The following is a 16,215-nucleotide window of genomic DNA, read 5'->3' as shown; positions in this document are numbered from 1 at the left end:
CTTCATTTTTGAGAAAGCCTTTCAGAGGGATCACTAACAGAACTTTCACCTGGCATAGACTTTCACATCTCTAACATGGTCACTCAAGTTCTGCCTTTGGGGGGTTCATTTGCTCTCCTGCCTTTTGTCTGGGGCAGATAACATGTATCCCTCAGAGAAACAAAACATCATACCCTTCCAGAACACATAGGTTCCATGCACAGAATTTCATAATGCTGACATTTAAGCCAGTGAGAACATTTGTATGCTGTTTTACAATCTTGCATATCAGCTGTCATAAGCTGATTTTACTGGTTCAAAAGAATGGTGTCTGTTTTCATATTATAAAGTTTTGCACTGGTAACCCATGTAACAAACTGTACATTTTCTTGTAAATAAAATAAATATGCTCAAAAGTGGTTGGGATAAATTAATACTTGAACAACCTGTTGTTGTCAGTACTGATTTATTGAGGTATTACAGTTTTAGAAACAAATTAACAGTTTAACTGCACACGCCAACATTTAACAGACTGACAGTTTCGACATAAAGAACACTGTAATTTTGGAGCTCTTGGTAAACAAGGTCACCTCACTGAGACCTCGGACAAGTTTGTCATTCTCCACACTGTAACTGACCATCTCAACAGTCTGTCTGTCAATGTGAAACTTTATTAACAACATCACCATTAAGACCTTAGTCATGTTAGGCACATTTCACTTCTAAATGTGACCATCAAGGGTCAGAGTGTCCGAAATCTTGTGTACTCAACTTGATAAAAAGATTACTGAGGTGAAACTTTGATCCAATCCCAATGTCTGCCTCCACAGACTGAAGTGCATTACTGGTAAGTACATGAAGGTTGAGGGCTGTCCCGCTGTCAAATCAAGTGTATGAGGGTTTGTGCAGACATTTTAAGCTGTTTATTCCCACTTTCTGGAAGTGTCCATTTTTATATGTATATCTGACAAATGGTGGAAAAAGTAAACGCCTGTAACAAAAAGAAGAAAACCTGGAATAAAGAATCATTGAGAATGATTAAAAATGCATGGATATGTTCAAGTCAGGCATTTGTTTTCAAACACCTTGTACGCAAAAAAAAAAAGGTTCCAAACCCACATGAAAATAAAAAAAAATAAACTATGAAGATTTGTGTATTTTAAGTTGAAATTTAATGTGAGGTTTATGTCAGTCAAGCATAAATTAATCATTAAGAATGAGAAGATATAGTCATAAATAAATGATAAATGGGCAGTGCTTAACACTTCTAGACCGTCAACATCTCCAGTCGTGATTTATGTCTGTGAGGGTTCAGGGCAGACATTGAAAATGGGCCTAAGGTCACCTCACATAAGGCCTCCTCACGCTGCACTACACATTTCAGGCTGGAGAACATCTGTTAGTACAATGTGATGTACATTTAATTTTCCAGAGAGAACACTCCTACATACAACACAATTATCAAGTATATCACTGAAAGATTACCAAGTTTAGCCCTATTCAGCTGAGATTCGTTTGATACGTGGAGGTGGAGAAATGTATTAAGGGTATGAAAAACACAGGATAATACTCAATATATAAGATCGAGATAGGAATGGCTACTCCATTAACAGCTCAGCAATGTCAATGGATTTGTCTCTTCAGTCACCTATCATAACTTTGCTTTGCCTCTTGAATTCACTTGTTTTTGCAGTATGCTGTGCAGAGGTGCGCAACAGTGTCCACTCCAAGTAAAAAGCAGGTGGTGTGAAGGCCTCATACAGGCACAAATCAAATGTGTGCTGTGCATGCTGTGTGCACACTCCGTGCAGTGTGCACACAGCATGCCAAAGCAGGTGTTCCAAATACAAGTGGGGGAACACATAAGTAGGGGGCTGACATGAATGTGATCGCAGTTTCAGACATTAGCTGTTATAGGTGTGAACAAACTGATTGTGTGAATGTCAAATCTCTGCTGCTGGAGCCATGCCCCTCTCAAATGCATCTAGGTGTGTATCCTTGAGATAAACGGCCAAAAAAAAACATTCCACACAGCATTAGTGACGCATGCACTAACACAGGATTAATATAACGAGGTAATTTATATGGATCGTATTACATAAAGTAAATGGTGCCTGGATCTTTGTTGACACCAGTGAGTGCAGCATGTAAATGACGGAAACGGCACGTTTTGACATGAAAGAAAGAAGAGGGGAAAAAAAAAAAAAAAGAGGACCACTTGGAATAATTACTTTACACCATCACAGGATTCATCAATCATACTGCGCACATGACAAGATTTCTTCGAAGGCAGCAGGAGATGATAAAGTATTTTGCAGCTTTTCTCACTGACCGTCATTCACGTTCATCACTAAGATGAGAATCAACCCAAATGTTGAATGAAGACTATTATCTTAGCAGAAATATTATATTAGTAGTAACTGGTAATAGCTGTGTCAGTAGGGGGATTTTCATTACCCTCCAAACTGCTCAATTTTAAGTAGAAAATTGAAAATACGTTTGACAGAAACATGCATTTCCAAAAAAAAAAAACAAGACAAAAAATATATTTTAAGAAAAAAAAAAATCATACTCATGAAATGGTTTTTCAGTCAGTTTGAAAAAGCCACATTTCACAAAACTGCAATGGAAACAACACGTCTTCCACTACTTCAGGTCACATGATGCCATTCTAAAATACAGGGAGCGGTATGTGTGGACAGCAGGCGAGACAGAAAGCTTGTTACACTTTATAAGAGATAATGTTACAGCCATATGGAATTACAAAAAAAAAAAAAAAAAATGAAATGGTAATATTTACCGGGACTTACCCTTCTGTCACCATGACTGTTGGAATTACAGTTCTTACAAGAACCACACTGGAATGACAACTATCACAAGACGACAAAACCTAGCAGTTGCACTCTATTTCTCAATGGAAAGGCTGTTGTTTCTCTACATAGTATTTTGACAGCATTCTGAAAATGTCACAAACTGAGCAAATCTGGAATGGAAACCCAGCAAGCAACATGACATTCGAGTTCCATGCTCTGGCACCGTTCACGATTACACGGCATGCATACTACACCCAAGTCCAACTGGAACGCACTCCGGACCACCTCGCCGAGTCAGGTAAGGGACAGAAAAGTGCAGCAAGACAGAGCGCTAGCATGATTCAAACAAACTGGACTTTGGGGCTAAACATGCTCAGACATGGTCCACGATGTCTAGTCTGAGTACTGCCTTAGGTCTTGGGCAAGCCTGACTTTAAATGTGTTTCAGTTTTGAGGGTGGATACCAGGGGAAAGTGTATGTGAAACCTTGTGTACATGATACCTTGACAAAGACCTAAGCAATACACGACAATCCATAGGGTATCATAATACTCAGCAGGCATTTAGTAGTAGACAAACAGTACCCGAATGATCTACTACCGCCATAGTGTACAAATGGACCACATTGTGATATCCCATGAGGCACCTGGAGCCTGCTAACCAAAAAACCTCCAGGGAAAACTGAAGATAGCTGCCACATATGAAAGTGGTAGCACTGTCCAAGGGGCTGTGGCATTATACAAATATACAGAGAAAAATAAGTATTTGAACACCTCCCAACCAGCAAGAATTCTGGCTCACACAGACCTGTTAATTTTTCTTTAAGAAGCCCTCGTATTCTGCACTCTTTACCTGTATTAATTGCACCTGTTTCAATTTGTTAGCTGTATAAAAGACACCTGTTCACACAATCACACTCCAACCTGTCCACCATAGCCAAGACCAAAGAGCTGTCTAAGGACACCAGGGACAAAACTGTAGACCTGCACAAGGCTGGGATGGACTACAGGACAACAGGCAAGCAGCTTGGTAGAAGACAACTGTTAAGATTATTTATTAGAAAGTGGAAGAAACACAAGATGACTGTCAATCTCCCTCAGTCTGGGATTCCATGCAAGATCTCACTTTGTGGGGTAAGGATGATTCTGAGAAAGCTCAGAACTACATAGGAGGACCTGGATAATGACCTGAAGAGAGCTGGGACCACAGTCACAAAGATTACATTAGTAACACATGATGCTGTCATGGTTTAAAATCCTGCAGGGCAGCAAGGTCCCCCTGCTCAAGCCAGCACATGTCCAGGCCCATTTGAAGTTCACCAGTGACCATCTAGAAGATCCAGAGGAGGCATGGGAGAAGGTCATGTGGTCAGATGAGACCAGAATAGAGCTTTCTGGAATCAACTCCACTTACCATGTTTAGAGGATGAGAACAACCCCAAGAAAACCATCCCAACCGTGAAGCATGGGGGATGGAAACATCATACTCTGGGGGTGCTCTTCTGCAAACGGGACAGGACGACTGCAATGTATTGAAGGGAGGATGGATGGGGTCATGTACTGCAAGATTTTGGCAAACAACCTCCTTCCCTCAGTAAGAGCATTGAAGATGGGTCATGGCTGGGTCTTCCAGCATGACAATGACCCCAAACACACAGCCAGGTCAACGAAGGAGGGGCTCCGTAAGAAGCATGTCAAGGTCCTGGAGTGGCCTGGCCAGTCTCCACACCTGAACTCAATAGAAAGCAGGGGCGTAGGTTTGCATATGGACCATAGGGACAAGTCACAACCAATATTTTGGGATGGCAAAATAGTCCCTACCAATATTTAGCATTTTTGTTTATATAACAAAATCATTCACTATTTTTTTTCGAACTCGATACTATAATTTTAGTCGTCACGTTTTGTGTTTTCGACGTGCCAGAATGACAGGGTTACCCATGTTGCAATTTCATTGGCTCACGTTCTTCTCACATGGACGTAAACAAAGCGCATCTCGTGGCAGGCAGTGCTTCATTTGTAAAGTGGGAGGTCCCGGAGCGCAGAGGATGGGTGGCTCTGGTGCAGTGTTGCCAGATGTACGATAATACCTAATGCCATAGGTATTAAAGGCACTGCGCTGCGGTGGTTTGAATCATATTTGTCTAATAGATTACAATTTGTTCATGTAAATGGGGAATCTTCTTCACAGACTAAAGTTAATTATGGAGTTCCACAAGGTTCTGTGCTAGGACCAATTTTATTCACTTTATACATGCTTCCCTTAGGCAGTATTATTAGACGGTATTGCTTAAATTTCAAAGCGCATATTAAACAAATATGTAGGACTGCTTTTTTGCATTTACGCAATATCTCTAAAATCAGAAAGGTCTTGTCTCAGAGTGATGCTGAAAAACTAATTCATACATTTATTTCCTCTAGGCTGGACTATTGTAATTCATTATTATCGGGTTGTCCTAAAAGTTCCCTAAAAAGCCTTCAGTTAATTCAAAATGCTGCAGCTAGAGTACTGACGGGGACTAGAAGGAGAGAGCATATCTCACCCATATTGGCCTCTCTTCATTGGCTTCCTGTTAATTCTAGAATAGAATTTAAAATTCTTCTTCTTACTTATAAGGTTTTGAATAATCAGGTCCCATCTTATCTTAGGGACCTCGTAGTACCATATCACCCCAATAGAGCGCTTCGCTTTCAGACTGCAGGCTTACTTGTAGTTCCTAGGGTTTGTAAGAGTAGAATGGGAGGCAGAGCCTTCAGCTTTCAGGCTCCTCTCCTGTGGAACCAGCTCCCAATTCAGATCAGGGAGACAGACACCCTCTCTACTTTTAAGATTAGGCTTAAAACTTTCCTTTTTGCTAAAGCTTATAGTTAGGGCTGGATCAGGTGACCCTAAACCATCCCTTAGTTATGCTGCTATAGACGTAGACTGCTGGGGGGTTCCCATGATGCACTGTTTCTTTCTCTTTTTGCTCTGTATGCACCACTCTGCATTTAATCATTAGTGATCGATCTCTGCTCCCCTCCACAGCATGTCTTTTTCCTGGTTCTCTCCCTCAGCCCCAACCAGTCCCAGCAGAAGACTGCCCCTCCCTGAGCCTGGTTCTGCTGGAGGTTTCTTCCTGTTAAAAGGGAGTTTTTCCTTCCCACTGTAGCCAAGTGCTTGCTCACAGGGGGTCGTTTTGACCGTTGGGGTTTTACATAATTATTGTATGGCCTTGCCTTACAATATAAAGCGCCTTGGGGCAACTGTTTGTTGTGATTTGGCGCTATATAAAAAAATTGATTGATTGATAATTATCGTATTTGTACGATAGTTTTGCCCTCTGTACGATCAATAATGGGAAAAAAAACCCAAATATGTACGATAATTTCTGTTGGTTGCCCAAACACGCATCTCTCTCTGACACCCAAGAATCATTTTGCAGGCGTTGCACTCAGGCGGCATCAAAGACACACCACACACAGGGCTGCTGCTGGCTTTGGGCTGCCAGGACAGTCATTTGAATGAGTTCCCATCCAATCTCTGCAGGACAGGACAGGAAGATTCCCCAACCAACATCATCTTTTTTTTCTTTTTTTTTTTCAAAACTGTATTTCAACAAATGCAATAACAAACGAACAAAATACAAGAGCAAAGAGATATACAAGAAAAATAAAAAAAAAGTTCAAGTTCCTTATGGAGGTGTCAACATTTTTTCTGTGTTCAACAAAATCTGCACAAGTGGCCATGGCATCGGATGATGACAAGCGACCTCGAGGTTGAATTCGACTCTTTCTAGTCTGGTAATTAACATGTTTGTGTTACTTCACAGTCTGGTTGTGCATTTGTGTTCTTTCTGTGCCATAGTTTCCCCATTACTATAATTACTGTTTAAAAATGTGACATAAAATTCTTTGTAAATTAAAAAAAAACCGCGAAAATAGCTACGTTGTATGCGTTTTGTTTGTGTACGATAATTTCTCCCAAAATACGATAATTTTGAGGTTTTGGTACGATAGTTTCATATTTCATATCTGGCAACACTGCTCCGGTGCAGAAAAACAAGAAGGGCGGGGGTTGCGAACAATGCTGTGCGCCACACTTAAAATAAACTGCACACCCACACAAACATACCTTCACAAATGACACTAACACCCTGCCTTTTCCTCAAAAAATACTACATTTATGTTTGCTGTCTGTCTCTGTACTTTTCTGTCACTTTTGCGCTCTTTTTCATACTTTTCCCTCGTTTCAAAAGTCACCGAACGCGCTTTACCGTAATATATGCAACATATAGCACACTGTTGGAAAGCACAGGTTCTTGGCTTGCTGTCAGTGTTGAAATTTTTCAGTGAGGGCTTACATGAGAACTTACGGTAATGAGAATCAGCGGCGCACTAGTGTGAAACTTCCGTGTTTTTCCTCTGCATTATGACATCACAGGCTTACGTTTACCGTAATACACCATACATATCATTGGAAATCCCTTTTTTTTTTTTTTTTGGCAAATTAGGTTGCCAGATACCTACAACTGCATTATTGATGAAGAGAATAGATTATACATCTTGTTTGCAAAATCTTTTTTTTTTGTTAGCTCCACAAGTATTTTTTTTTTGTTGTCTTGTTCTCTCAGGTGTAGGCCTATAGAATAGATTCGTGATTTTGGGTGCAATTTTGTTATTTAAGCTATTTGTTTGTTTGCCTACACACTTAATATTGTAAATAAAGTGTTAAATTATTCAGCATTATGTCATCATATGTTGTGTATTATGCTGTACTTGTGCGTCTAATGGTATGAGTGGGTTAGGGGGTGATGGTTGTGAGCAGGGGGGCCGGGTGGGGTGTGTGGTATTGTCCCTACCAAAGCTGAGACCAAACCTACGCCCTTGATAGAAAGTCTTTGAAGGGAGCTGAAACTCCAAACCTGAAAGATTTGGAGAAGATCTGAAGGAGGAGTGGACCAAAATCCCTGCTGCAGTGTGTGCAAACCTGGTGAAAAACTACAGGAAATGTTTGACCTCTGTAATTGCAAACAAAGGCTACTGTACCAAATATTAGCATTGATTTTCACAGGTGTTCAAATACTTATTTGCAGCAGTAACATACAAATAAATTATTTTAAAAAAATCACACTGTGATTTCCGGCAGGGGTGGTGGCCAAGTGGTTAATGCGCTTGGTTTCAGTGCAGAAGGTTCCAGGTTCAAATCCCACCCCTGCCACATTTCTCCATGTAATGTGGAGTTGCATCAGGAAGGGCATCCGGTGTAAAACCTGTGCCAATTCAACATGCAGATCCACCTTAGATTTGCTGTAGCGACCCCGAGTGCAAACAAGGGAGCAGCCGAAGGGACTTACTATACATTGTGATTTCCGGATTTTTTTTTTTTTTTTTTTTTTTTTTTTTTAAGATTATGTCTCTCACAGTGGACATGCACCTAAGATGAAAATCTCAGACCCCTCCATGATTTCTAAGTGGGAGAACTTGCAAAATTGCAGGGTGTTCAAATACTTATTTTCCTCACTGTACATCAGGAACTACGTTATCTCTAAACACCCAGGTCAATGGACAGTTAAGACTGTGGCGGCATAGTGTGTCCAAATTGTGTCCCCTCTACTCACTCGCTTACTTCTAGTATGTGCTGTACTACAGTAATGGTTGTCAGTAGGTTCCTAACAGACTGAGTACATACATACAGCCATCATGTATTGATGCGGAACTACAGGTGAATCTCAGAAAATTAGGTTATCTTGAAAAACTTCAATATTTTGGGCTTTTTCTGGATTAATTTGTCCCTCAAGCTCCACTTCTTTATACAATAATCAACCTCTGAACCAAAGGTACAATACGTACAATTTACTCCATGAATGGTGGGTCATTTGAGTGTCTTTTACGACTCAGTGTTGTAAAGTTGGTCGTATGTGCGGATTTTTCTGCCAAACGTATTTGATCCATGATCGAAATGTAATCAGTGTGCACACTGCAAAAACTGTTAAAATATGATGGGAGTGGAAGGATTGTGCGGGTTTGCAGCCCTGTAGAAGGCTCTGATCTAAAGTGGTTTGGTTCATCACACCCAGGGATGTGTGTGAAACTTCACCGGCATTTTGTTAATAATCCTCAACCTTGTTTAGGTCCCGTGTCTGAGCACGGTTTGAAAAAAATAAATGCCCGTTCTTTTAATTAAGTAAATCTTAGAATCTGCTGAACTTCACTTCATACCTCTGTTACTGGGCACATCCAGACTGCTCTGTCCAGTACGAGAGGAGGTTTTCAATTAAAATGCAATGCGATCAGACAGGACGTTTTGTCCGATGTGAGGGAAAATCCATTATACAAAATCCATTATTTATGTTGTTTATTACATGGAAAACCATACAAAAGCACTGGGACTTTCCCTTTTGTTCGTTGAGCGCGAATATCCGGTTTATATGATGACGGTTTAGGCGAGTTTTACAGTATTTAAAATGTTCACTTTCTGAAATACCTGACAAAGATTAATGCACTTTCACAATTTTCTAACTTTTTGAAATGTACTTGTACATACTCAATGATACTTTACTTAGACTTCAGACAGGTTTGATGCTTGGCGTTGCAGAATAGGGTAAGTATTGCCCTTCTTATTTCATGTGTCAATGTTTCAGATATTAAATGAAATGCTGCAAAATACTATATGTGAAGAACACTGACAAAAGCCTAATCTTAACGTCAGCATAATACCAGCGCAACACCACAAAACATTTAACATGAACTAGTGCAACTCCAAAACCAAGGGAAATTGAGAAATGGCAGAAGATGACACCATTTTTGCCAGGATTCCAAATGTATTTATAACTCACGTCTACATCAGTTACACTTCAGTGCAATTTGTTCCCAAGTCCAAGGAAATCAATCAGTGGCTTGAGGTTTGACAAGCTCATATCGTCCCACCTGTCCCTCTTGTAAAAGCTGACCGATCAGCTGGTCCTTGTGTACTTTGCGACGAACAATAAGGAACACTTTCCTTCCCTGACCATAAGACTTGCTTCGTAGACCGTATCGCCGAGATATTAGGTGGATCTGTTTGCGTTCGTCATCAGTGAGATCAGTAGAGAACCGGAGATCATTCTGACTTTCTGAACAGGCATAATTATGAATTATGTCCTCAATATCATGCTTGGTGAGCTGTTTCCCCATTTTGTCTGTGTCCATACCCAATCCTTTTCTGGAACACTGTTCCTTGACTCTGATTGGTTCAGCTATCCCATCACCTTCTCGGCCCAAACCACCACCCTTCCAGCCCATCTTGCGTAGCAGCTGGTTTCCGATGTTGTCTTCCTTTATTTCCTGATTTAAAGCCTCGTCCCCAGAGCGAGCCAGGATCTGGGACCGTGATATTGCGTCACTTTGACCCTCCATTCTTAAGTTGGATTTCACCACAGCCTGTGTCTGCTTCAAGGTAGCTAGAGCCTGTTCTGCTGCAATGTGTTTGACTGTTTTCTTGGGGCCCACACCTGCTGCTACAAACTGTCCTTCCAAGTACACTTCACACCTCCAGTTATGATCAGGCAAAACCATGAACTTGTAATCAGCGGTCACTTTGTTAAACTGAGCAGTGTCATTAATGATACAAATGGCATTGTCTGAGTTTTCCAGGATAACCAACTCACTCAGATGCTTCTTCCTGCTCCCCTGCTGCCCAAAGAATCCAGCGGAAACCTCTGATTTGTTGTTGCCATCTCTGAAATAGCCTAACTGATGCTGCTGCTGTTTAGCCTGGTTTGCACGAAGCTTCTTTAGCGCCTCTTGAGCTGCCGCATGCTTTGAGCTCTTTTTATTGCCCGTTGCTTGTGCCACCATCTCATCCTGCAGAAAGACGCTACACAGCCAAGCATTGCTGTTTGGCTGCTCGTTGAATTCATATTCAATTTTCATGTGATTCACTGCAGCAGAATTATTGAGAATGCAAATGGCATCATGAGCATTATCCACAATAACAAACTCAGTCCAGTGTTTCCTTTTGTCAATCTCATACTGACCATTAGAACTCTGTGTCACTTTATCCTCTGGGTTACATAGTGCAGGGACGAATTCTGGGTTAGGGTTGGTGATCTGGCACACAACCATGTCATTAATAACTGAGTGTTTGTAACGGCGCTGCACAACATGAACTTCCACTGGTTTCAGCAAGAGTTTAACAGCCTGTTCAGAGGCACGGTCTCTCGCTCCGTTTTTGCTGCCCGAGTATGCAGTAGCAAGATATACACCCTGACATCTAAGCTCACAGGCATAGCCATCGGTTGGTACTTTCCTGTTCCTCGGTAGGTCAGTCTGAGGAATGTCCTTAAGGTTGACATAGATATACTCAGGATTAGTTTTACAAGCCTGGATGCTGCGGCTCAACATGAAATTATAGCTTGGGGCCTCAGTACCAGTCACAGACATGGGGTCTTTAAAAGAAGAAGCCAACATAGACGCCACATTTGCAATGAGCTGTTTTTTCCCATCCAATGTTGATTTAGAAAAACTTAGAGATCCCATTGAAGGATCTGTCTGGAAAGTGGCAGGAGTGTTCCTGCCTGGGCGGCTAAAGGCTCTGCTGAAAGGCCGGCTCTTTAATGGCCGAGCTTGATTCCTATAGCCCAAACCCCGACGTCCTGAAACCCAGTCTGATCTGTTGCCCCCACCATATGCATTGTACATATGGGGCTGATGATATGAATCTAAACTTCTGGAGTTGTGTGCTTCATATTTAGTTTTATAGTCATGCTGCGTTTTTGCCAAAAAGTTTGAGTTAGCTCTGCAAACTCCATAACCCAACCCACTCACACCACCTGAAGATACCTGTCCGTCTCTGTGCAAACCCCAAGAACCAGAACTCTGTGATGGCACTCTGTCATAACAGGACCTCATGAAGGAACTTTGTCTTTTACTCCTGCTGTAGGCAGGGTGTTCAGAGTCCCACTGTCTCACACTATCCGTCTCACGCCTCCTGTGTTCCTTGTCATTCTCCTTCTCAGCAGCACAAGGTCTTCCACTGCAACCTCCACGGACAAAATGAACAGCCTCGAATTGTGGTCTGAAACCAAGTCTTGTCACAGGCATTTTCCTCATGGGTTCATTTCCTACAACGACAAACATAAATAGTTATGAACCTGCAGCAAGACATGGTTGTGTAAAATGCCACCCCCCCAAAAAAAAAATCAAAGGGCATATCAAACAAGGGGCATACTGGTTGCACTCGTGCCTCCCGACAACAAGATCCACAATTCAAAGTAACCCCCAGCCCCTTTCTCCATGTGGATCTGCAGTTAGAGGTAGGAAGGGCATTCTGTGTAAAACCTGTGCCAGATCAACATGCAGATTCATGGGAGCAGCCAAAGGAAAGAAGATAGTATCTTGGGTTGGAACAAATGCTTATTTTAATTATCAATCTATCCATTATTTTAACAATAACTGATCATCTTTAGTCCACAGAATGCCAGAAAATGGTAAAATATGTCAATCAGTGTCAATCCAAAGAGTCCAACATGATATCCTCAAATATCTTATTTTGTACAGAATCCAAAGATACTCAGTTTACTGTCAGAGAAAAATAAAAAGAAATAAAGGCAAACTTAATGTGTGTGTGTGTGTATATATATATATACACACACACACACACACACACACACACAAAACAATATATACAATATCGCTTGTGTAATTCCTCAGGTACTGGTAACCTGTGTTTGATTGGCATTGTATAAATTGAACTGAATATGAACAGTACACATCAGATATTTTATGTACATCTTCAGTTTAATTGAATTGAGCTGAACCCCCCCCCCCCCCACACACACACACACACACACAATCCAGTTTACATAGTCAGATACCAAGTGATGAAAACAATATCACAGAAAATAACCCAGCAGTTCAGAACCTGTAACCAGTGAAAAATTCAGAATAGCTAAATGAATAGCTATGTTTCAGCTCTGCAACATTCGCTAAAACCTTCAGACATAGGCAGAGGCCATACAATTACAAGCAAAATACTTACTGTCATCACAAAAATTCAGTCTCTTCTTTGGTTGACAATTCAGACTTGGGTCAAAGGAGGGCATTTCCACACCATCAGAACCGTCTATCATTCCCAGCAAGGTCCCAATCAAATCCAAGCCATACCCTTTTACTGAAGACAGATACAAGAGAGAGACACATCATATAGCACATGTTCTTTAAATTTCTGTTATTTTGGCTGGCTATCAGAGCACATTGGAGTTGGAAGTCAGTAAGAAACATGAGCTCAAAATTAAGGCAGTCAGCAATATTAGACTATTTACATCTATAAAACAACATTAAATTGTCCAATTCCACATGGTCAGAGAGATAGAGACAGAGATTGTGACAGAGACTGTGATTGTAGCCCTCGCCACAGGTTGCACTCTGCTGTCACTGAAGCGGATGGCTATCCTCCTGGAGCTGAAATAAATTTCAATGCATTTTCTGCAGAACTGTTATAGTTAAGGTAGAGAATTGTTGCTTGCAATCTGTGGAGTCTTAAAAATCAGCTTAAATTTTTTTTATTTAGAAATGGTAAATGGACTGCATTTATATAGCGCTTTTCCATCTGCATCAGACGCTCAAAGCACTTTACAATTATGCCTCACATTCACCCCGATGTCAGGCTGCTGCCATACAAGGCACTCACTACACACCGGGAGCAGTAGGTAATTAAAGGCCTTGCCCAAGGGCCCTTAGTGATTTTCCAGTCAGGTGGTGATTTGAACCCATGATCTTCTGGACTCAAGCCCAACACCTTAACCACTAGACCATCACCTCCCCATTTAGAAAGGTTTTTAATGTGTAATTTTAATGTTTCTGTTCACTTTTATGCTGTAGAACTGATATTTTTTGTAAATGTAAAGTGCGTTATAAATAAAATTTATTATTATTATGTTATTTACGTTTACTAGGTGTTTGCTGAATGTGTTTTTCTTGCCTTGAATTTGCATAACGCCTGTTTATAGTACAGCAATAAACTCCATTCATTCGTTGATTCATTCATTCAATGCAGGAAAAACAGTGACACTCTGCTTGTGTACTCTGTCACTAATGACAGTCGTTTTGCAATGAAAACGTTCTGAGACTCGCCGAGATGCGCACGCGCGCCCGAAATCATGTACAAATAGTGGGTTCTACAAATTATGGTCAACAGTCCGGCCATTACATTGGTAAATGGGAATCTCAGTCTCGTTCTTACCTCAAGTGCCTTCTTCTAATCAGTGTGTTTCTGTCGTTCAGTTGAAAGCTAGCCTCGTTTAGCTTACTAATGGTAAGTAGCTAGCTAAAAGAATTGTTGCGCGCGTTTTTTACACCCCTGCATCCATTCAAGACGGAGCCGCTAAGTACGTTTTATTCCTTATTGGAGAATTTGATACGTATCGTTAAAAATATCCCCACAGAGACGCTATAAAGCAAATAACACGTAACAAACATGACTCTTCCATTTTCTGCTGCAGCCGCTGGAAACCATGACGTCTGTCGTGTCCCAGAATGCTTTGCATCTGCAAAGCGACAGCCTGCTGAATGCTTTTTCCAAATATTTATAAATGTTAAAAAAAAAAAAAAAAACATTCACAAATTACATTCGAGTGAAGTAACTTTCATGATGGTAAACTCTCCCACAATGCAATGCGCTCCATAGCAACCAACAGAAAGGGTAAACAAAGCGTTCAGGAGGCCTCCAAAGTAAGGTTAGTGGTATTTTGTTACAGCACTTCCCCCCCAAAAAGTTGTTGTATAAGCAGTGCTAAAAGTAAGAAAGAGGTATGATTGAGGCACTACTCATAATTCACATTGTACCCATACCAGTGTAGTGCTAATGGATATTTTGTTTATTGTAAATTAATTATTTCAACATCAGCAACAGGGCATTGCGTCGGACGATGTGTTAATTATACCTGGGGATCCTGAAAGTCATTAACACTAGTTTATAAGATTAAGCCCTACAGTGCATTTTATTTTCTTACCTTTCCTTTTCACGTCTATCAACCAACACAGCAGCCAGCTAGACCAGCTACTGTACTGCAAGAGTGCAAATCTGTCCAGAGTAAAGAACCCACCAGATTGCTGCTTAGGTCACCTGCAAGGACATAAACCTGCATGAACTATTTGATTGCTCCGTAATATACTTTTTTTTTTCCTATGGTGAAGATGGCATTCATTACCTGGTTGCTCAGGTGTCATACAATGAAAACATGCTGTCTGTATCAGTCCAGAAAACTTCTCCACCTTCTTCTGTTAAAGTGGCTGTCATCCAGTTTAACGGTAGATTATTAGTACATTCTGCTCCGGAGTGTGGATCAGACAATATCCTTCAAACAAAAATCTGGTATGCTTGAGGTTTCGTCCTCAAAAACACCAGAGGGAGTGTTTTCTAACCACTGTCACTATGTGCTTGATATGGGGCGTTGGTGAATTTAGACCTTACCCATGTGAAGCACCTTGAGGCAGCTCTGTTTGATTTGGCACAGTAAAACTCACATAGAATGAATGGACTGAAGTGGACCAGCGAATTTTGTCCATTATAATCAAAATACGCTATATGTATAAAACAGACAAAATCCCTTATATGTATGTAACGGATTAATTACAGTCAGGAGGCGCTGAACGATCTACAGGGAATCCTCAGCACCAATTAAGCTTACGTATTTCCTTGATTAAATGCCTGACCTTGAATAGGGGCCTACTTCATTTAATGGTCAGGTCAAAACTTCATTTGGGGGGGGGGGGGGGGGAAATGCCTGCCTTAAATAAGCACTGGGCATTATGTGCATTAAAAAGATTACATTTGGTCGAGTCATTCTTTTTTTCTAAGTCCGCTGCAGAGTGGTACCTTAAAATCCTAAAGCCCGATTTATGCTTCTGCAACTCCATAACTCTGTGACCGTGCAATGACAACATACGCATGACTCTTTTAAAGTTCTCCGTCATTTTGGTGAGCGTCTTAATGCAATTAACAGCAGGAACAGTGGCTTTTTCTGGATCAATTTGTCCCTCAACCACCTCCACTTTATATAATCATCAACCTCCAAACCAGTTGTACAGTACATGCAATTTCCCTCCATGAATTGCAGGTCATTTGAGTCTTTTCTCCAACTTTGTGTTATAAAGTTGGTCATATTTGCGGACTTTTCTCACAAACACATTTGATCCAAATCAAACTGTAATCAACGGGTGCACTGCAAAGACTTTTACAATTTGACGGGAGAGGAAGGATGGAAAACGTAAAAGTGACAAATCACAGCCCTTGCGGTCTCTGACATTCAGCAGGTGAGTATCAGGCTATAAGGAGGTTTCATAGCTACACAGAGAGCTCAAATCTAACGCGTCTGTCTTTGGTTCACCACACCCAGGAATATGTGTGAAACTTAATATCCGGTTTATACAATAATGGTTTAGGTGTGTTTTACTGTATATAA

The 16,215-nt window shown here is 41.0% G+C and overlaps 1 protein-coding gene across 2 annotated transcripts; it reads right to left on the bottom strand.

Moving 5' to 3' along the window:
• Window positions 1–9,307: 9,307 nt before the first annotated feature.
• On the bottom strand, window positions 9,308–14,290 carry LOC117520436 (NF-kappa-B-repressing factor-like). 2 transcript variants are annotated; one of them, XM_034181782.1, is made up of 3 exons: window positions 13,995–14,290; window positions 12,792–12,923; window positions 9,308–11,874 (listed from the first exon to the last, which is right to left on the bottom strand). In XM_034181782.1, the coding sequence occupies exons 2-3, from the start codon at window positions 12,880–12,882 to the stop codon at window positions 9,659–9,661; spliced, it is 2,307 nt and encodes a 768-aa protein (XP_034037673.1). In that variant the 5' UTR covers window positions 12,883–12,923; window positions 13,995–14,290; the 3' UTR covers window positions 9,308–9,658. The 2 variants fall into 2 exon arrangements, with proteins under 2 accessions (XP_034037673.1, XP_034037674.1); XM_034181783.1 differs by having other exon boundaries at window positions 14,177–14,290.
• Window positions 14,291–16,215: the final 1,925 nt, after the last annotated feature.

Source organism: Thalassophryne amazonica, chromosome 11, assembly GCF_902500255.1.
Source record: "Thalassophryne amazonica chromosome 11, fThaAma1.1, whole genome shotgun sequence".
Lineage (NCBI taxonomy): Eukaryota > Metazoa > Chordata > Actinopteri > Batrachoidiformes > Batrachoididae > Thalassophryne > Thalassophryne amazonica.
This window is presented reverse-complemented; position numbering and strand designations above follow the sequence as displayed.